The sequence below is a fragment of the Leuresthes tenuis genome, unplaced genomic scaffold (genome assembly GCF_036924035.1).
Source record: "Leuresthes tenuis unplaced genomic scaffold, fLeuTen1.0.hap1 SCAF_14, whole genome shotgun sequence".
NCBI lineage: Eukaryota > Metazoa > Chordata > Actinopteri > Atheriniformes > Atherinopsidae > Leuresthes > Leuresthes tenuis.
In genome coordinates this window covers 22,133,469-22,154,628 of record NW_027325368.1, presented here as the reverse complement: position 1 = coordinate 22,154,628, position 21,160 = coordinate 22,133,469, and the positions used below count along the sequence as shown (strand labels likewise).

Genomic DNA, 21,160 nt, shown 5'->3' with positions numbered 1-21,160 from the left:
TGCTCCACAGTCCCTTAAGCTGATGTAGTTTTCTGATATCTGGACACAATGTGGTTAAATGTCACTGAGTGTTGCCTTTGGTCTTGAGTTACACTTCCCAGAGGTGGTTTTTCCTGTCATGGTTATTACATCAAGTACAGCATGCATCTGTAGTGAATGCATTAAGATCTATGTACCACTGGGTTTCTTGTTTATGTCAAAATGCCCATTTCCCTTTTTTTTTTCTGTCCAGCCACTGTAGATACTAGATATCAGTGATTATGTATTTCAGTAGCAGGTATATTTAGTTTTTCATGCAGTCTTCTGAGGAACTATATATGTGTGTGCAGGTTTACTGTTGCTTGTGTTTCTTTGTGATGGAAATAGTCAGTATAGGTAATCATTTATGGTCAACTCACTCATCGGTATGGGTTTTCTTTTTTTCAAAGCCGTTAGTAGTTAAATTGATTTGTCTTGCCAACATTTTCTATGTATATATATGCTCATAAAATTCATTAATAAGTTAGAGATTTTGTAAAATGTATCAAGTATTCTTTAAATGGCAATAACACAAGTGAACATGCATTTCCCATTTGAAAATTTCCAAGAAATCAGTCTTTTTCTTTCAAGTTCAAAGAAGCTGACATCAGTACACTATGCAAAACAAATTAATGATTTTCCTCTGACACTTAAAAATATATACTGATAAGAACGTGTTCCTCTCTGCCGCTTACTGTACGTTGCTGAATGCTGCGTCATGAACTGTCTTTCAAAACTTTTATTACTATCTAAAAGGCCATTGACGACTACAGCCCTCTGTCTTGGCCGGAGGCTGTTTTCCAAAATGTCAGCCAACACTTCCAGTTTTCCATCAGGCATCTGACACAACTGGAATGTCCCGACTGCTTCTTAAATATCAGTTACCCATCACCCCTTTTCCTCATAACACAACTCCAGTTTCGAGGTTACGTCACAAACTCGGGTTGACTGTGACAGTGAGAGCGTGTGTAACGTAGTAGACTGCTTATACAATATTTCTTGCTGCCTGTCAGTACTATTGCTCTGTTACCATGGAAACCCTGCCACAAAAAAAAAAGAAATCAGCCATGGGCAGGTGCACGCGAGATGCAGTGTGATCGTTTGCACCTCAGTCTGTTTCCCTGATGCAATTTGACTGCAAGAGATGTAAAAGGTTTGCCAGACAAAAAGCCTTTTTTACGTTGTGTTTACCATCGATTTGGATGTTTATCTGAAACAGTCAGACAACCGTAGCAAATAAGTTTGCAACTGTGACAATAAAAATCTTCCCTTCGTAGAGATAAAAAAAAACAACAAAACTATTAGTTGACTCTTCACATAGATTGTAGGTTACAACGTTAATGGGTTTTCTTTTTCTTTTTTTTAAAAGCAAAATAAGACAGGAATGTAGATAAGATGTAGGCCACGTTGACTGTTCAAGTGAGGGAGAGACTTGTGCATGCGCTGCCCTACAAGATGGCAAAGACATTTTGATGCACTGCACCAAATTTGGAACAAAAGACCCTATAGCCCAGACCACATCACTATCCTCCCACCTGCACCCCCTCCCTGCAACTTGTATTTCAAGACAGAAAAAAAAAGCCCAAAACAAAACAGCATATCAAGTCGACAGCCCAACCAAACACGTTTCCACACGCATGGTGCACGCGCACAAACGCGCTATTTTCTGTCGAAGTTAAATAACATCTAGATTAACAATGCCTTATGAACTTACAGGAGTGTGCAAGTCTGTTTACTGAACATGAATGTGTCTGCGTGTCCATAAGTGTTTGTGGATTTAAATACAAATGTGTGCTTATTCCTTCGCTCTCCTCGTGCAGACAAGAACTTTCGGCCATTTTTTTTCGGGGTGTTTGTTGTTTGTTGTTTTTTCGGGCTGTTCTCAGTTCGACGCAGGGTGGTGCCTTCCGGTGAACCCAAAGCTACTTTAGAGGAGGGTAAAATGATCCCAGATCAGTGTCTGTTTGGTCTGTTTCGGCGAGAAGCCGCCCCCTCCTCCCCTCCTCCCCTCCCCCTCCCTTCGCGCTGCTAGGTGAGCGCCAGCCTCGCGATAGCCTCGCCTACAACTAGAATCAAAGCTCCGCTCGCGAACTGGATGCTGACAGGCGCGCGGTGCGGTCATCATGCAAAGGTTACGTTGGATCCGTTTCAAGAAGCCGCTCCTCCGCAGGGCTCGTACGGGTCACAAAATGCGAGACGTCTAGCAACACAAAAACGGACTAACTCACGTTTACAAGGCTGTTTGACTACAGCAGGTGTCAAACGATGGACGCAAGTTTGGGATTTCCGCAGCAGGCACTACGTACGCTGGCTCCTCTCGGCGGTAAAGTGGCTTCATGAGTGTCCAAAGTAACAGTGGAAGTGGTGGTGGAAGTTTGGAGGCGACGCCATCTTGGTCGCAGCTCTCCTCGTCCCCAACGATTTCTCAACAACATATAACGGCGACCGCAAAGAGCAAGGAAGGTACATCAGCCCACCAAGTGCGCGACCTACTCCGCTTCACCTTAAACTGTGTCCTTTTTTTTAGAAGAAAGGGACCGTCTTGGCCTGGTCGAGCTAACGCTTGTTTAAGTAAAAATGGATGTCAAGTTCACTGATGCCGAGAATTGGAAACCAAACGTCAGCTGTCAGTTCAGTTTACGGCCAGTCTAAGTAGCAGAAAGCTATCATGTTTGCACAAAGGCTGCGCTAGCTTGTTGTTGTGTTGGAGCGACTGCCGGGCGACTCGATTTCTGGTTGCCAGCGCCCGCTGATGCGATAACACTGTTTTTGTAGCAGTTTGTAACATTCGCCTCCTGACATCTAACAGATAAACAACGTAGCTCTGCACGCATCCATGAACGCATTACAGCACATTCCCCCGCTGTTATGAACTTGAAAATAGGCCGTGAATTGGACTTTTTATGAGTTTGGATGCATCCTGTTTCTCGGCATGTTGACATGAAGTGACTGGCAGTGAGTTGTGGTGTGGCTTAACAGTGATAATGGGCAGCAGCTGGTTGTGATACATTAGTAACAGGGCATGATATGTAAAAATATTCATGTCCCGATGGTGATGGAAGGGTGGTTTCAAATGAAATCTGCGCAGCAAGTACCAGAACGTGAATTTCTTTCAACAACGCCACTCAAAACGCGCGTGATTACTGTGCTCTGACATTAATATCGCAGTATTAAGCTCTGTCTCTATAGATTAGCACGAATCAATCTGTCCTTTGTCCTGGGATAACCTCACAGTTTGTTTTTTTTTCTTATCAAGGGTTTCATAATGCCCATTATGCCTTTAAAGGCCTGTCCCCCTTGCCAGAGGCTATGGAAAGATGACAGCCAGGAAATGTCCACTAAGGATACAAACACTCACAGCAGTCAGCGGGGAGCAGAGACCTGTGTTGGCTCTCTGGAAAACCGGTTGCATTAGAACAAACCCCAGTCGGACAGCACATATGAGTAATCTTCCTCACGTCTGAGAGTCATGGGTTGGTCTGATTTTCAGCTCAATGGTTTGCCACAGAGGTGTCTGACTGTAGTTTAGATGTAAAACAAGGCCTGAATAGCCTTTTTGACCAGTGTAAAAACCACTGATGCGCACATGCAGCATTTGCTTTAGACACAGTTGCCCGAAAAGCTTTGGTAGGGCATTTTTGCCTTTGGTAAAAAAAAAAAAAAAATCTAGTGTTACCATTTCCTGTCCTTGGGGTTTCTGCCTTTATCTCCCAGAATGTTTGAGACTCGCGCAGCGTTGTGCGGTGAGGTCATTGTGGAAGCAATGACTTCAACGTAATACTGTAGGTAGTGAAGATTTTTGTGCGGACAAACCGGTAGGCTCACTTAATCCGGCCTCGACTCGTCTCATTCTGGCTCCTCTGTGGTAAAGTGACCTTTGTGCTTAGTTTAGAAATACCGTGTCACTAATCTGCTGCATCTTCCACCGAATTCCCAAAGCCCATCATTTGAGGAACCATCGACTTCTCTTTTTTTATTTATTTTTATTAGTGGCCTCTAGTAATTTTGTGACGGGAATCTATTTCACTCTGACCCCTTGTATTCTCTAGCTGGTGTCTTATCTTACACTACTCCTGTCCTCGTGCCAGGCCCCATGGACGAGCTGCACAGCCTGGACCCCAGGAGACAGGAGCTGCTGGAGGCCAGGTTTACAGGAGCTGTCAGCGGCAACACAGTAGGCAGCACTGGGAGCACCAGTGGAGGTGCTAAGGTAACGGCTGCACAGAAAAACAAAAGCCTCCATTTTGAGATACGACATGCATGCAAAACCCAGAGAGCCTCGTGAGTTAAAACGTCCATTTATGCATTTGTGTCTCTTCATTATCACTCTCAACCGGAGCTGCTTGACAGATTGGTTCAGATGTCTGTAACAAGAGATACCAATCTCAAGCTCTTATCAGCACCGAGACCAGAAACAACCAAGCAGCCTTGAAGATCGTGTTCATGAGTAATGCAATAGGTAATTGTCAGAAAGTACTACTCCCAAGCAGGAGCCCTTTTTTATGCTGAGAAGTTCAAAGTTCCAGTGATTGGAAAAGCAGGTTAAGGATCCCGTTTTCCTAAAAGGGATTCTGGGTTCCTGGAAATGTTCATGTGTTGGAAAAGGGCCAAGTGGCACACCTATGAACCGAGGATCTGCATTCCTGACAGACTTTATCCAGTATTGGTTTACCTGGGGTTTAATGAGGTTACTGGTCTTGCACGGCTCACCTGCGCTGCCTCATCACCGGTTTTATTCTTTCACTCATGTTTGAATTCTTTGTGTAGGGTCTGGCCAATGAATCCTCTAACCACAGCTATGGAAGTCTGGGCTCATCTAGTGACAAAGAGTCGGAGGTAAAACGCACATCGAGACAAATATAAAACCGTTTAGAACATATATACTTGCAGTAAAGTGTCGTTAGGCTCTTGAACATATTGTCAGGCCTCCTTCCTTGCATTGCCCACTCTTCTTTCTTTGTCTCCCACTGCCTCCGCCTCTTCCTGTCCTCTCATCCTAGAACTCTGATTTGAAAAGAGGGAGCTCCCCTGCCTACTCAGTATGTACTCTTTCTTCCTGCTGAACACCAGCACTGCTTTCTGCTCTGTTAGATAAAACACCAGGGATTCATGCTTGTTTTTTTGTGTTTTTTTTCCTCCTCTTATTTCATATCGATTCCCAGACCCCAGAGAAGAAGCACTCCGAGTCGTCCAGGGGGAGGAAAAGGAAAGCTGACACCTATTCTGAGAGCAGTCAAGGTGTGTTAGATTAAACCAGTGGGATTCAGGTACATATGAATCTGTTATAGGGCATTCTGAAATCTCGATATGCGTGTTGTTTTCCTTTCTTCAGGGAAGACTTCAACACGTGGGCCAAAGATCAGCGACTATTTTGACGTGAGTACCGCTGCTACTGCACTTAGTTCCAAATCTGATCTTTTTGAATGGGATTATTAAGTCTACCCTCTCTGCAAAGTTCCAGGGTGGAAATGGTTCCAGTCCGGTTAGAGGCCTCCCATCAGCTCGCCGCTCTCCGCAGAGCTCACACTCAGCTCCAGGCTCAATCGTAAGTATTTCGGCGAGGACTGACTCTTGCGCTGGGATTTCTGATGAGTGGGCGAGAGTCTCCGAATGTTCCAGTGAGGTTTGATTAAACCGCTTGTGTCTGCAGGTCCGGCAGAATAGCTCCTCTCCCACCAGCCTGTGTTTCGGGGAGCACAACCTCAAAGCCTCCTTAAGCAAACTTGTGCAGGTACTGGGTCCCCACAGAGAATTCACACACCCAGGGCACCGTTTTTACACAGTGGTGAGAACGGCTTTCAGCGGTAATTCTCTGTCTTGCTGTCGTAGACGGAGCTGACGGGCCTGAAACTCGCTGCGCTGGAGAGCAACAAGAGTTTGGACCTGGAAAAGAAGGAAGGGCGAATAGATGACCTCCTCAGGGTGAGTTCTGTTCCTGTATCCTTCAGGACAGCTGTTAGCTCCTCTGTAGGTTGTCCTGCTAAGTTTGTGTTCACTGCATAGAAGTTTCACGCCATGGTTTTTTTTTGTTAACAGGCTAACTGTGACCTGCGGAGGCAGATCGATGAACAGCAGAAACTTCTGGAGAAATACAAGGAGAGACTGAACAAGTGCATCACCATGAGCAAGAAACTGCTCATAGAGAAGGTGTGTATTTTGTATTTCTTTCCGCACTCGCTAGCTTTATTTGTTATATTTTATTTATTTGTTATATTTTATTTATTTGTTATATTTTATTTATTTGTTATATTGTCGTACAGCTTGCAGTACTGCGCAGAAGTCTCGAGCCACCTCTCATTTCTTTATAGATTTGCCAGGAAAAACCGAAAAGAGTTGCTGTGATCCATTAAGAACGTGCAAACATAAACATTTCAGCTCATGCAATTCAAACAAGCCTGACAGTCAGTATTTGGTTTAAGCACCTTTTATTCTTCAACACAGCCTGAACCCTCTTAGACAGGCTCTTCAGACACAGTTCTCCAGGCTCCTCGAAGGAAGTCTGCCAAACTTTATCTTTGGTATTTTTTGTAGATGCAACTAAAGAAGCAGGAACTCATTCCGTGCCTTTGCATCAGGCTGCTAGTAACAAAGCTTTTAAAGATATATTCATTTGATAATGTTTCTTTGTCCGCTCTCTGTTGAGACAACACCGGTTCATCCCTTGAGTTTGGTGCCTTTTTGATGCTTGAGTGTTTCATAGGTCAGTGTTAAGTGGCTTAGAAATGGTCAAGTACAAGGATTGAAATGAAAGTGAGTGAAAAGCAGCCAATGAGAAGCCAATCCCTCACATCGGTCCAAAGAGAAGCTGAAAAACCCTCAAAAAGCCTGGAGAGTCCCCTTTTTAATAGATTTAAAAAAAATCTGGCTGCTTGGATGCAAAATATAAAGAAACAAAGGCGGCTCACAACTTTTGCACAGTACAGTATGTGTTAGCTTTCTCTCGATTCGAAAGTAGACAGTATGTTGAGATCCACGGGCATCTCTTTCCAGTAATAAGGGCACAGTTGTTTGGTTTAACGTTGCTTTGAGTCACTGTTACTGAAAAAAAGTCCGGTTTTTGACCCTCCTCACCTCAGCCATCTGTCGACCTGCACGCTTTGGGTTGAAGTTGCACAGAGACACGGTGTTAGAACTTAGTCTATTAGCTACCCAACCCGGTTCAGTAATATTAGGCAATACTGTTTCTCTCCCGCTGAAAGAGAAACAGCTTCTCCGATCGCGTACTGCTAATAAACCTTCCTGGTTTCTTCCTCAGAGCACACAGGAGAAGCAGTCGTGTCGTGAGAAGAGCATGCAGGATCGCCTCCGTCTCGGTCACTTCACCACCGTCAGACATGGTGCATCCTACACGGAGCAGTGGACAGACGGATATGCATTCCAGAACCTGATCAAGTCAGGACCCAGTGTTTTATTTTCTGTAATCCAGCTAACTTCTGCTGCTGCATATGACCAGCTGAGCCTGTCATTCTCCTGTGATTTCCACCACGCAGGCAACAGGAGAGCATCAACCAGCAGAGGGAGGACATAGAGCGACAGAGGAAGCTGCTGGCGAAGAGGAAGCCTCCGAACCCCGCGTCTCCCTCCCTCTCTGTGGCCTCCACATCTGAGCCCAAGCAGCGCAAAGCGAAGGTGGTCAACGGCAACGATTCCGACCCCTTCCTGAAGCCTTCCCTGCCTCAGCTGTGAGTAGAGTCAAATAACTGCATGTTGTCAGTGGCTCCCTGTTTTTTTTCTTCATTTGTTGATCGTTTATTTCCACTTTTGGACAGACTGACCCTCGCCGAGTACCACGAGCAGGAAGAAATCTTCAAGCTTCGCCTTGGACACTTGAAAAAGGTCAGTGGCTTCAAACTTAAACCAGTAAATGAGCCATTCAGTAAGAGCGATGTAGAAAGACGTCACGCTAATGCTTTTTTTTTTTCTTTTCCTTTTTTAATCATCAATTGGAGTCTTGAATCTCTGTAGAAGATAATTGACCAGAATTCCTATATTTCCAGGAAGAAGCTGAGATCCAAGCAGAGCTGGAGCGGCTGGAGCGGGTCAGGAACCTCCACATCAGAGAGCTGAAGAGGATAAACAACGAGGACAGCTCAGCGTAAGAGCTCGTTTGTTGTGTCTTCTAATGTATAGTTTTCACAAAGGGTTCCGTTGTAACGGCAAATCATTTAGAGAAAGCTGACATTTTAGGCCTCGATAAGGCCGTAAGAGACACTTTTTTTTCCCCCCCAAGAGAGCCGATCAGGAGTCGACGGGACTGAATGTTGGATTTTTCAATTTCAATTAATTTTTATTAAAAATAGCTACAGAAACCAGCAGATTCCTCTGAAACCTCTCTTTGATGATTTGGATTTTCACTGTGATGTGTCAGATGTTTGCTCACCAAAATGTCCTCCCACAGTTTTAAAGACCATCCGACTCTGAATGAGAGGTACCTGCTGCTGCACTTGCTGGGCAGGGGCGGCTTCAGTGAAGTCTATAAGGTACCGTGTGTATGCCTGCACTTACTTTTGCCCTTTCCCCGTGCATGAAGTGTATTCGAAGACGAGGCGTTCACGTGTGCTTTCTTTTCACGCGTAGGCTTTTGACCTGTTTGAGCAGCGCTACGCAGCTGTTAAAATCCACCAGCTCAACAAGAACTGGAGAGAGGAGAAAAAGGAGAACTACCACAAGTAGGTCTCAAGCACACGCAAAGATGCACGGGCGCAATATTTCACCCATCATTGCTGGGTAACTCCATCATAAGTGGACACGTTTGAGAGCCAGTCGCTCAGGCTGCATTTTTTTTGCACAGTCGGACCTGTGCTGGACTCTTTTGGTTTGTTTGGTCCTTCTAATCGTAGTAATAAGCATGTGTCTGCACACAGCAGAAGAGTAAGATTCTTTTAGGAGATGCGTACCAATCCCTGGTACGACTGACTCGCCTCCAGCTGTCCACTTTTGATCGGATCACCCAAGACGCACGTTGGGGGACTGTAGACGCAGCAAGACAAAATGTTTCTTTCCTTACACACACACAGAGTTGACACCTCTTCTTTTGCAGGCATGCATGCAGAGAGTACCGGATACATAAGCAGCTGGACCATCCCAGAATAGTCAAACTGTACGACTACTTCTCCCTGGATACCGACACGTGAGTCACTTCTGACCTCTGCCTGCTCGCACATCCTGAGGCTGTTCCTCTCCCAGCACCGAGCTAAAAGGCTTCAGGGGTGTTGGGTTTGAACTGGCTCGGTACATCTGTCGGTGTCAAACCTCTGCAAAGGCCCAACCCAGTTGAATATTCACATACGGCCTGATTTGTTTGTGCTTTACCTTGAGACTTGTGGTGAGGTTGTTATTAGATGTAAGTTCACAGAGGAATGTTTCATTTAGTCCTGACAGCTTGAGTTGTCTTTTAGTTTAATCTAAACATGTATGTCTAAAGAAAGAAAAAGGACGACTCAAACAACTTTACCCACCCAGTTTGAAAAGACTGTATATTTGTTAACATAATTAGATGGATCTAGTCATTTTTGGAGTATGTTGAGTTGGAGTTCGCCTGTGAGCAGCTCACATACAGAACATGGCAAGTCTATCCAGCTCCGAAGGCGACTTGGTCTCCTCGGGTCGATCTTTTTTCCCCCGAACGTAACCGGGAACGCGGCTGTTTTCAACAGGTTCTGTACCGTCTTGGAGTTCTGTGAAGGAAACGACCTGGACTTCTACCTGAAGCAAAACAAGCTGATGTCTGAGAAGGAGGCGCGCTCCATTGTCATGCAGATTGTCAGCGCCCTGCGCTACCTCAACGAAATCAAACCTCCCATCATCCACTATGACCTCAAACCAGGTACGCCACACGTTCCACAAGAGTTTCCCAGAGTCGGCCTCCGAAAGTGAACGATCTAAGTGGTCTTGAGTGGGTCTCCCTGTCGAACGCTCACTGACTCTGGCTCCCCCTGTGGCTCAGGTAACATCTTATTGGTGGATGGCACTGCATGTGGAGAGATCAAAATCACAGATTTTGGCTTGTCTAAGATAATGGACGACGACAACTACGGTGTGGACGGGATGGACCTCACATCACAGGGGGCAGGCACCTACTGGTGAGACACACAAAAAACGCCTTTCTTGCTCGCTAAACCCATCTTAGCAGTAAATCTCTTGTAGTAAAGGTATTATTAACTAAATCTTCCTTCTCTTTCTCTGCACACAAACGAAAAAGTCTGAGTTACTTTTTATGACGTGCAAGGAGTGACATGGATTGTGTTTTCTGTGTGTGTGTGTGTGCTCAGGTACCTCCCTCCAGAGTGTTTTGTCGTAGGGAAGGAACCACCCAAGATCTCAAACAAGGTGGACGTCTGGTCTGTGGGAGTGATCTTCTTCCAATGCCTCTATGGACGCAAGGTACAAGAGTAGGACTGCGTGTAGCTTCCCATCTGTGTTCAGATGAGGGGTTTTGTTCTTTGTAAAAGACTCGTTCCTGTGGATGACTTTCTGTTTTGTTTTTGCAGCCGTTTGGTCACAATCAGTCACAGCAGGACATCCTCCAGGAAAACACCATCCTCAAAGCCACAGAGGTCCAGTTTCCAGCGAAGCCACAGGCCAGCACCGAGGCCAAGGTAACATTCAGTCCCAGGCAGGCGACAGTTTTACTGTATGCAGCTGCTGAGCTGCCGTGTAAATGGGTTCTTCTTGCTGTGGGAGTTAATGGGGGGTAGCATGGGTCAAATCTAACGCGTTTGTCGTTAATCTAATTATATAAAAAATACATTAAAATAGAAATAAATGAACAGAATAACTGTTTAAAAAATCCACAAAACAGCAAATAGCATTCGTAGTTCTGGAAGCCTGGCGTGTTTAGAGAGGTGAAAGATGTGGTAGCTCTGGGGAGATGAAACATTCACTACGGTTACATTGATTGTGTAGACGGAACGTAAAAGATGGAACTTTGAGAAGCGAAGCTCGCAGACGGCCTGTAGCATGCGTATAACAGACCGCGTGCTCTGCATTAAGACCTAGAATACGGAGTTAAGCTTCAATGTCTTGGAAACACAATAAAGATAAGGAGCAATATAACAGATTTCCAGCCCAGGGAGGGATGAGAAACACTAGACTGTAGCTGCTGCGATGGCGTGCATCTTTTTGTAAAAACAGCGACGTATCGGTACACAATGATGGAGTAGAATTCCCACTGAGGCTGCTCTCATTCTCTTTTTTTTTTTTCTGTTTCATGAGTTTTTAGCAACTTGGCTTGACTAAAATCCTCTGCATTGATCTGGTTATGAATGAAAACGGGCATAGCTGCGATTAAGTAACGTAATTCCAGCCATGATGGGTATCCTCAAAAAGTTGGATGGCTAAAAACGGTTACTTACCTTCTGGCAAATAATTGGCAAAATAATAGCACACAGGGTTGGTTGTTACCAGTTTGAAAACATGTTTGTAGCTAAAATATCGACTGTGTCCTGCAGGCGTTCATCCGCCGGTGTCTGGCCTATCGTAAGGAGGACCGGTTCGACGTCCACCAGCTGTGTTCGGACTCCTACCTCCTCCCTCACATGAGACGTTCGAACTCTTCCGGCTCCCTGCAGTCCTCCACCTCCTCTCTCCCCTCCTTCTGACTCACGGCACCGACAGGACCCTCAGGTCAACATTTAGGCAGGATTATCGGAATCGAAGGCTAACAAACGTGGATGTCTTTTTGGTTTTTTTTTTTGGGGGGGGGGTCTTTTCACCTGAGCTGTTCCCAAAAGTGGATGAAATGGCTAAAAAAAAAAAAAAAAAAAAGAGGAAGAAGAAGAAGAAGAAGAAGAAGAAAAAAAAAAAGGATAAAATGGAAAAGAATTAGATGGAAGAGAGAGGAAGTGGAAGCAGGATGCTCCCGCTGCGTTTACAGAGCTGTGCCCGAGCGAAAGGAGGGACGTGACGGAGATTTAAGGACTGGAAGGAAGAAGGAGGGGACACGGGACGATAAGAGGCGCAGCTTTGGTTGGAGTAAGAAAAAGTGATGAAAGTGAAGCGAGCGGATGTGTTTCCGGACTGAAATGAGCCCTTAGCAGACACCACAGCAGCATAGATGCACTGTCCAAACCCACTCCTTGTAGCTCCACATCCATGACACAAGTCATGATGCTGTGTCAACAAAAAGTCACCATCGCACTCTTTTTACTTATTAGAACTGAGGCCAGCAGGGGGGTGAGGAGATGAGTGTCTGTATGTCACATGAGGCAGAGAATAATGGTTGCATCTCATTGGCATTTTGAACTCAACTCCTCACGCCGGAGGGGTTCATTCATAAGCGATGTAGCCACGATGGGACTCCACTCACTGGATTTGCACTTCCGATCCGGGTCATGCTCGTCTGGTCTCAGATTTGGCTTGAAGTACCACAGTGGCCTCGCCGTTAAAATGGAAAGCATTTCAGGTCTGCGGATCTGTCTCAATGCTTCTGCTGTTGTTTCACGCAAGAGTCAGAAGGTTTGAGAGCAGCGTGTTGCAATACGACACTGATGTCGGGCGTATAAGTACGGGCTTGAAAAGCTGTTACTGTATTGCAAAACCTATCATGAGGGGGTGGGGCACCAAATTCATTGTACATTTCATGTGCAGGAGACATTACTCACTAGCAAATATATAATAATGAAGCTTTTCCTCGCTTCTTAGGGTCTCAGTTTGCTCCGTTTGATTTGTTTCCCCCTGAAAGCTGTCAGTTTGCTGCTATAAATGTTGCTTTTAGTTTGTAAACGTGAATGATTCTCATCCTGCGTCTGTGCATACTTGAACTGTGTCAAGAGGACATCTCCAGAGCCTGTCCCACATCCAAGGGGAGGAATGTGACGCGTCATCGAACCCCGACACGGATTTTTGTTTACTCAAGTGGGAAAAGTCCGTCAGACGTGTAAAAGTCCCATCGTGCTTTGTTCATGCCGGCAGAGAAAGGGCATGCTTCAGGTTAGCTGAGTTTGCTGCATAATTTAACCCTCTGGATTTCAAGTGGACATATCCAAATGTTGTCATCCTGTAAATAAAACACTTACCTGTTTGATGTTGTGACGTTTGAAGCCCGAAGCACACCCGTGGAAAGAGACCAATATTTCTGTGGTCAGGGGGGAAAAAAGACAAGTTTCACCGTTTATTTTCCCTGTTTTCCCACATTTTGTTTTCTCATCAGATGAACTAACTGCAGGATAGGCCGGCCTCACCTCTGCGGCGTTAGGCCGTGTCATTACAAGCCAAAACTCCCGCAGCGCGAGTCTTGCTTCCTTCGTAGTGTTATGCAACCTCACTGAAACGAGGTGGAGGGCAGAGGAAGCTGATGACACTCGTGTTTGTGAGCAGAAACATGAGAAGACATGCCTAAATCATTTATACACCCCGTCTTAGACTCTTTGTTGCAACATATTGGAGCACTACTGAAAAATAAAGTTAATAAGTACGCTTATTAATTCTAAAGCTTGATGTATCAGAATAAATCATCCATTTGATCCTCACCAGGTCTTAAAAGGAGGTAAAGACAACCACAGAATGTATTACACTGTCATTGATTCTACAGCTTGTAGAACTTACTTTAGCAGTAACGACTTGAGGTAATGATTTTCTTTATGTTGTCAGTCTCTGATCTGCTCTCCTTTACAATGTTGCTTCAGTTCATTGGCCTGCCTGCTTTTATATACAGTTCTCCTCAGGTCTCAGGTCAGCATCTCAGTCAGGCTGAGGTCTGGACTCTGACTGGGTCACAGCGACACCTTGATTCTTTTCTTTTTCAGACATTCTGTTGTAGATTTGCTGCTGTGTTTGGGATCATCGTCCTGTTGATGACCCAGTTTCAGCCAAGCTTCATCTGTCAGACAGGTGGCCTCACATCTGATTCTAGAATACTTTGGTACACAGAGGAGTTCATGGTGGACTCAAAGCTCCTGTGGCTGCAGAACAAGCCCAAATCATCATACCTCCCCCACCGTGCTTGACAGTTGGTATGAGAACAAGCTGTACTTGTTCAGTCTTTTTCTAACCGTACTGTAATGAACTTTAACATTTAACATGCTAACTGAAGCCTGGAGAGTCTGAGATGTAGCTCTTGGGTTTTTATCAGTTTCTCTGAGCGTTGCACAGTGACATTGGGGGTGAACTATGGTGGGACGTCCACTCCTGGGAAAATAAAGACTTGTCTTTAATGATGGACTCCAGATAGTTTGGAAAAGGTCTTATAACTCTTCCCAGACTGATGGGCAGCAACAATTGCTTCTCTAAGATCATTGCTGGTGTCTTTCCTCCTTGGCATCATGTTAACACACACCTGAACGCTTCAGACCAGCAAACTAACAAAACCTCTGCTTTTATAGAGGCGCTCACACTGATGATGATCAGATAATTCAGAGTATTTGATTATCAGCTGCTTACCCTCTTTAATTCCCACAGAAGCCGTAAGGCTGGACTTCACACACCCTTCTTCTGCACTTAGAACAACACAGTGTAATATGTCATGTGACGTATTTACAGAATTTGAAGACCTGGTAAGGACCAAGGACCAATTCAGTTGCTATTTTCCCCCCAAAAAATCTATTCTTATTTGGTATAAACTAAAATAATAAAGCACATTGAAAGAGTACCAAAGAAACAAACACAGTAGACCGCACACCGACACAACCTGTAAAATTCATTTGGCTTTATTGCTCGCACTGTGCAGCCTGTAGTTGTTTTCTGAGAGTTTTACAGAGACACCTTGTGGCCATACTGCAAGTCTGCCAACCGTTTCACTTTGGCCATGCCAGGGGAGGTGTGCATAAAGTAACATATCACCCAACAGCAAGCGCACACTCTGCTCAGTGTCTCGGGTACATATAAACCTCTGGCTGTTGGAACTGGTGTGTATTATAGAGTTCTGCGTATACATGGCGACATACAAAGGGACTAATAATTTCAAAACACAAATGTGGTGCAAAATAATGCAGATTCATTCACTGGGGAGGAGATGTACTTAAACATGAACAGAAATGATTACGTGTTAATCCAATCAGTCTACTGGTCAGGGGGTCTATCAGCTAATGAAAAAAAAAACAAGTTACATATGGGAGCTGGACAGTAAGACAGAATCTACACAGTTTCCTTTGTTTTATACAGCAGTGCAGGAGTTTTCTTTGCTTGTGTACGATTTCATGATGGAGGTGAATCAGTAAATTCTGTTTATTGTCCAGAACCATTAACAGACACTGGTTATATGTTAAAAATAACCCCCCCCCCAAAAAAAAAAAAAAACCCAGATTTGTCAGATCAGAAAAGAGAAACTAAGAAAGTTCTGCCTTGTTGTGACTGCAGAAATGCGAAGCAAACTACAAACCGAAGACGTCACCTCGTCTCCGTCATACAGTAGCTTAGACAAGCTGCAGTGCCGTCGGTTCCTCTGCTTTATGACAATCTGGACAGATCAATCTCCAACCGTCCTCCTTTCTTCATATCCTTCATCTCATAACCGTGTCTGAATTGTTGCATCTGTCTGCGTGCTCTTTCTTAGCCAAATAAATAGAAAAACACAGAAAGACAGATGGGAGAAAGAGAGAAACCAGGTGTGTTTAAGTTTGATTGGTGGGGGGAACCTTCCTCCCCACGTTATGACGACGCTAGCGTTGTTTCCGTGGCGACTGGCGGTTCCGTGGCCTTCGAGGAGTCGGCTTCTGTGGAGGCTGCGGTGACTGTGACCGAGGCTGGTGGGACGGCGGCAGAGGTGGGCACGAGGGGAGCCACGCCCTGAGAGAGCAGAGGAGGTAGCTGGGAGGGCATCGTGGTGGGCAGGGAGGGAAACGGGGTAAGACCCGGCAGGTTCAGGGGCGGCAGTGAAGCCAGAGGCGGCACTGAAGAAGACACATTTATTTAGTTTTACTAAGAGTTATTCCGAACGTTCACACACAACTGATTAGCCTTGGAGAAAAATGTCAGCTGGAATCTGTGGCTGCTCCCAGATCCTGCTGACCGTCTCAAAAAGCCGCACTTTGCGAAACCTCACACAAAGCAGAGTGGAAGTGGCACTGCTGGGCTCTTTACTCACCTGTCGTCCCTGCTGCTGGTGGTAGGGTGATGCCTGCTAGTGACACTGCGCTGAGGTCTGGGAGTGGCAGGTTCAGGTTGGGAAGGTTAGGGAGTGGAGGTAATCCAGCTGGGAGGGGCATCAGACCTGGAATTATGCAACAAAGTGAAGGTCGATCAAAACTGGAGACAGGAAAGGGTGGCAATAACAAGAGCTGTGTAATCAGAGTGTGGGATAATAGAAAAGAAAGAAGTTGAATATAAATGCTTAGTGGCTACACAGAGGCATGAAACTCCAGCGGTTTGAGAAATGTCTCACCTGGTAGCGTGGAGGCCGGGTTGAAGCTGGTGGCAGCAGGATTCAGGGGGATGAGCGGGGAGAGTGACGGGTTGGTGGTGGGGAGGAGAGGGACTGTGGGCAATCCTGGAAGGGAGGGAGGGAGGAGGAAAACACTTTAGCAGAAAAGATGCAAAGTAAACAAAAGACTCCTGCAAGCATAATGGGATTACTAAAATAAAAAAAAAAAAAATGCCCCCCCAATGCACAGTGGTACCTGTCTGCAGCTCACTGGGCATGGGGGGCGGAGCCGAGCTGATTGACAGGCTGGAAAGTGAATCTTCAAGGCCGGAGGGAACGGCTGGTGCAGAGGAAGGAGGGGTGACAGCTGAAAGCTGGACCTGGAGAGGGAAAGTATGAAGGAGGAGCACAAGATGCTGTTAACCTCATATCCATTCAGACGCGACTTCAGGCTCTTTGGCTGCGTACCGTCTGATCTGCTGCATTCAGAATGGGGACACACTTATTTAGCAGTGGAGTAAAGTGAGAGGGTGCAACTAAGCATGAGCTGGGTTTGTTTCAAAAAGTCACACTTTCAAAACCCCTAAAATAATCCATCACACCGTTCCTGTGGTACAAGCCGTTTTTCTCTCCACAATTTGTCAAAGACAGACAGTGCAGGATTCCAACAGGTAGTGTGAAAGAGCAGAGAAACACGACGTGTCAAAACAAGTAGGGTGTTTTGGGATAACAATAAAAGAAGTTAAACCCGCATGCAAGACGTGCTCAGAACAGTGGAACAGCACCAGCCATCACTGTCCACCAAATTCAAGGTCATTTTGTCCTAAAATGTACATCTTCAGTCAAATGAGCATTCTATCAAGACAGATAGCTGTCTGCTGGCTCTCTGCTGTTTCGTGGCTGTAGGGAGAAAAAGCACGATGTGTGTGTGTGTTGGTAAAGACATGAGCCCAGGCTCCTGCTTCTCGTATGCATGTGCATCAGTGCTGAAATAACTAAATCAAATCAGAACTTGGTCTGAAAGAATGTGGAAAGTGACTCCAAAAACCTCGACGAAAAGCTCACTTACAGTCCTTTAAATCCATTTAGAAGAATTCAATCATTCATTTGATCATAATACCTTCTTTTTACATTAAACTTATACTAAACGTTGCAAACGTTTCATGTGTTGCATAAAAAACATTAAATGGATTGTGTTCAACGGGGAAAAGCTTTTAGTTTCTTACTCAGACGTCTCAAAGAAACGCATCCTACAAACTGTGATATTTTCCCCAAAGGTTATCGTACCGCCAGGATGAAAGCTAAAGAGCATGTGCAGTGTGTGTCTGTCCTGACCTCGGTGAATCCATCTTTGAGCGGACTGATGGGCTCGCTAGGAGAACCTCCAGGGAAGCTTATCTTCTTCCCCTCCTCAAAAGGCCGAGTGGGAATTCTGTGGAGGTATCCGTAGCCGATCCCACATCCGAGGCTGAGAAGTGGAGGAAAAGCCAATTTAAGATATCACCAACTGAAAACCATTAAAGTGTATTTCTTAAGTCTTGAAATATGTGCTACTTGAAGGAGAATTAAGTGTGACTGTGGTGCAACTTCAAGTGTGTGTATTACCTGCCCTCCCCTCCCCACGCACTGTGTGGCGTAATGACCACCTCTCTGCAGTTGTCCGTGTCTGTGTTGTACACATAGAGCTTCAGGCCCTTTCCCTCGTGGCTCTCGATCAGAGAGAATAAGTCTTCAGACTGTAGATTGTCAAAAGAAAGGCGTAGAAGTTGGAAAAAGCATCAAGACACATGATCGTGGTCATAACTGGGAGGCAAAAAGGAGACAAATGCTGAGGATAACCAACCTCGTTCATGACCGTATCGGCTCCAATGATGTAGTCTGTGTGCGGCCGCAGGCCAGCAAGGGCCGCCGGGGAGTTAGGCTCCACTTCCTGTTGCAAAGCGGAAACAAACTGCTGTTGTATGACATAGACGGAGACAATAAAAGTACAAGTGGGCCTCTGTGGCTACCTACCAGCACATGCCACACATTCTCATTGGCTCCTTCGAAGCTGCAGAAGCGAATGGAGACGCCGAGCAAGCCCTGGCCACCCCACAAGTTGCTGGGTGTCACCGTGCACTCACGCAGCTCCAGGGTTTTTGAAGAGTAAACCAGCATCTTGACTGGTTTCTCCACGCTGGCTTTGAGCAAGTCCTTCAAGGTGTCGTTGTCCTTGTTCTGCAGGGAAACGGGAGAGAGATGAAAGAGCAGGCTAACCTTGGATGGAGAACGCCTCTCAGCTCAGAATTAGTCCCCCTCGATGCACTTGCTCCCATTTCTTACCAGCCTGGTGTTATTTATGGAGACAATGAAGTCAAAGAAAGGCTCCAGTCCTGCCCGATGTCCAGGTGAGTTCTCCTGAACCTAAAACAAAGGTGAGAGACACCCTGAGCTGCTGGACTGTAACACAAACAGATGCTCTTCTAAAAAAAGACTTCTTAAAAATCTCATTTCTTGTAAACAGGATGCACTGACAGGCAGAAATAACTGAGCCTTACCTTTATTATCAAATTTCTGTTTTTGGGGTACAAATCTGTCGAGTGAGATTTTGGTCTGGCTTACAAATGCATTCGAGACGATCACTGGTGGACGTTACAGTAAAAATGACAGGATCAGTTCGCTTACAGACACATACGTCTTCACTGCTGTCTAGTTTAGCTTTACGTTGCTGAACGTAGCTTAACCTTGCCGATAATTCCAAGTTTGATAGACTATACCAACGACATCAATTACCCAAAGTTGGCCTGACACCAGAGCCCTCATATTCCACAAAATAAACTAAAAGCAGCAAGATGTATAATGTCAGCGTCCGATAATGGATGTATTACTACACTCAGCTTGGCAGCTGTCATTCAGCAGGCTACAGCTACGTAGCTTTAGCACCACTGATGCTTGCAAGTGGCAGAGACACTGAACAAGAGGACATATAGAGAAGATGTTTTTAAAAGGTAAGAGGCACTGACATATTTCTAAAGTTCACAGCATTTCCCTGGCGTTGCGTTGTGTTTTCCAGCCGGAGGCCGCAAGACTCATCCCCGGCCTCTCGTCAACAAACCGAGCTGGGACTCTGCCTCTCACTTAATGCTAAGCTAACAGCAGCTGGAGATGCTAAAAACTCACCCGCAGAACGTGGTAGCCCTCTGAGCCTCCACCCGGTATCTCCACGCTTTGTGATCCTCCCATGATTTTGCTCTTCTGAGGCTTTTGAGGATGTTCTGGCAGCCTGTTACCCGGCAGAAGTGAGATACCTGTGCACTTCCACACACCGGGTACACGTCGCCAAATGACTAGCTTTGCTATGCGCATGCGCCATTACGTGGCAGGAAATAACGCCTTTTCGTAGTTTTCGAATTCCTATTCGTTTTCGATAGTTCATTAACGTCAAAGAATTAACACTATCATTTAAGAACGTAGAATAATATCCTTCCACACCAAAATAACACACAACACCTAATGTGAGTGACGTGCACTAATTTTTTTTAAGTTGCTAGTTAGAATCGTCGTTACCTTACCCTCATTTTCGATTGAGATATGATTCTCTTCACAAATCTTTTCAAGTTCATTGTACCAATTTGTATCCTCCGCTGGTGAAACTAGAAAAATCTTGGAATTTCATTGGCACTATTAACACTATTGTTAACACTGACAGTCAAAGCAAACCAAAACCCATTATGACAAATAACTTGTTAAGAGTACTTACCAAGTTAGGCTTACACTGTGATTATTGATGATCATTGATCACTAAAACTGTTATACATAAGTAGTTTGTTAACAAATAAGTCAACCCTTACTGCTTCCAGAAGAATAAAGAGGGTACGTAGCAGCCATTAAATACACTTGATGAACTGGTCATCACCAGCAAGTTTGAACACCACTAAAAAAGTTTTGTCACTTTCCTAATCTGGAGCATTCAGGTGTGTGTTAACATAATGCCAAGGAGGAAAGACATCAGCAATGATCTTAGAGGAACAATTGTTGCTGTCCATCAATCTGGGAAGGCCATTTTCAAACAGTGGAGTCCATCATTCTACATAGCGAAATATTACTCGCAAGTGGAAAAAAATTGAAGCCAGTAGCCAATCTTCACGGGAGTGGACGTCCCAGCAAGTTAACCCCAAGGTCAGACTGTGCAATGCTCAGAGAAACTGCAAAGAACCCAAGAGCTACATCTCAGACTCTACAGACCTCAGTTAGCATCCATCCATCCATTTTCTATACCGTCAATCCGTCGGTCGGGTAGCGGGTGGGCTGGAGCCTATCCCAGCAGTCCCTCAGTTAGCATGTTAAATGTTAAAGTTCACAAAAGTATAGTTTGAAAAAGATTGAATGTGGATGGCTTGTTTGCAGGAGAAAGCCTCTTCTCTCTGAAACAACATGGCAGCACAGCTTAGGTTTGCAAAGTTACATCTGAACAAACCACAAGACTTCTGGAACAATGTCCTTTGGATAGAGCAGAGTGGAGATGATGAAATTAATTAGATTAATTTAAAATTTAATTCATTGGATTTGGTTGGGGGGGTGCAGGGTGGTGTGGTGGTTAGCACCGTCTCACGGTAATATGGAGAGCAAGGTCTCAGGCCACTCTGCCACAGATGGGGGGCCGAGCAAAGCCTTTAAGTATTATTAAGCTGAGGGCCATAATATATGTATATATGTCAACAGACAAAAATGAAAAATCATTTTTCAAACTTTTTGAGCAGCCAAAGCAGGAGAGAATGTGTGTGAATGTGTCAATAATTCAGACTCATTTTTTTCTTCCCTTTTAATAGACTTTATTCAATATTTTTTCATGATGGTATAATTCTG

At 45.1% G+C, this 21,160-nt stretch overlaps 2 protein-coding genes across 5 annotated transcripts; one reads left to right on the top strand and one right to left on the bottom strand.

The window, feature by feature from the left end:
• The first annotated feature begins 2,061 nt into the window (after window positions 1-2,061).
• LOC140269291 (serine/threonine-protein kinase tousled-like 1-B) lies at window positions 2,062-13,038 on the top strand. Of its 4 annotated transcripts, none has more exons than XM_072364323.1 (22): window positions 2,062-2,481; window positions 4,068-4,228; window positions 4,786-4,854; window positions 5,019-5,057; window positions 5,181-5,256; window positions 5,351-5,394; window positions 5,474-5,563; window positions 5,669-5,749; window positions 5,848-5,940; window positions 6,055-6,165; window positions 7,274-7,410; window positions 7,509-7,700; window positions 7,788-7,854; window positions 8,016-8,113; window positions 8,417-8,498; window positions 8,596-8,687; window positions 9,059-9,148; window positions 9,675-9,844; window positions 9,965-10,100; window positions 10,290-10,401; window positions 10,509-10,616; window positions 11,469-13,038. In XM_072364323.1, exons 1-22 carry the CDS (start codon window positions 2,355-2,357, stop codon window positions 11,616-11,618), a joined length of 2,325 nt encoding a protein of 774 aa, XP_072220424.1. In that variant the 5' UTR covers window positions 2,062-2,354; the 3' UTR covers window positions 11,619-13,038. The 4 variants fall into 4 exon arrangements, with proteins under 4 accessions (XP_072220424.1, XP_072220426.1, XP_072220425.1 ...); XM_072364324.1 differs by having other exon boundaries at window positions 2,063-2,481; window positions 4,107-4,228; XM_072364325.1 differs by lacking the exon at window positions 5,019-5,057.
• A 1,609-nt stretch (window positions 13,039-14,647) lies between these two features.
• LOC140269292 (Golgi reassembly-stacking protein 2-like) lies at window positions 14,648-19,652 on the bottom strand. Its single transcript, XM_072364328.1, has 10 exons — window positions 19,475-19,652; window positions 18,638-18,718; window positions 18,329-18,532; window positions 18,159-18,245; window positions 17,921-18,051; window positions 17,651-17,783; window positions 16,572-16,695; window positions 16,337-16,441; window positions 16,040-16,165; window positions 14,648-15,845 (listed from the first exon to the last, which is right to left on the bottom strand). Exons 1-10 carry the CDS (start codon window positions 19,535-19,537, stop codon window positions 15,604-15,606), a joined length of 1,296 nt encoding a protein of 431 aa, XP_072220429.1. The 5' UTR covers window positions 19,538-19,652; the 3' UTR covers window positions 14,648-15,603.
• Window positions 19,653-21,160: the final 1,508 nt, after the last annotated feature.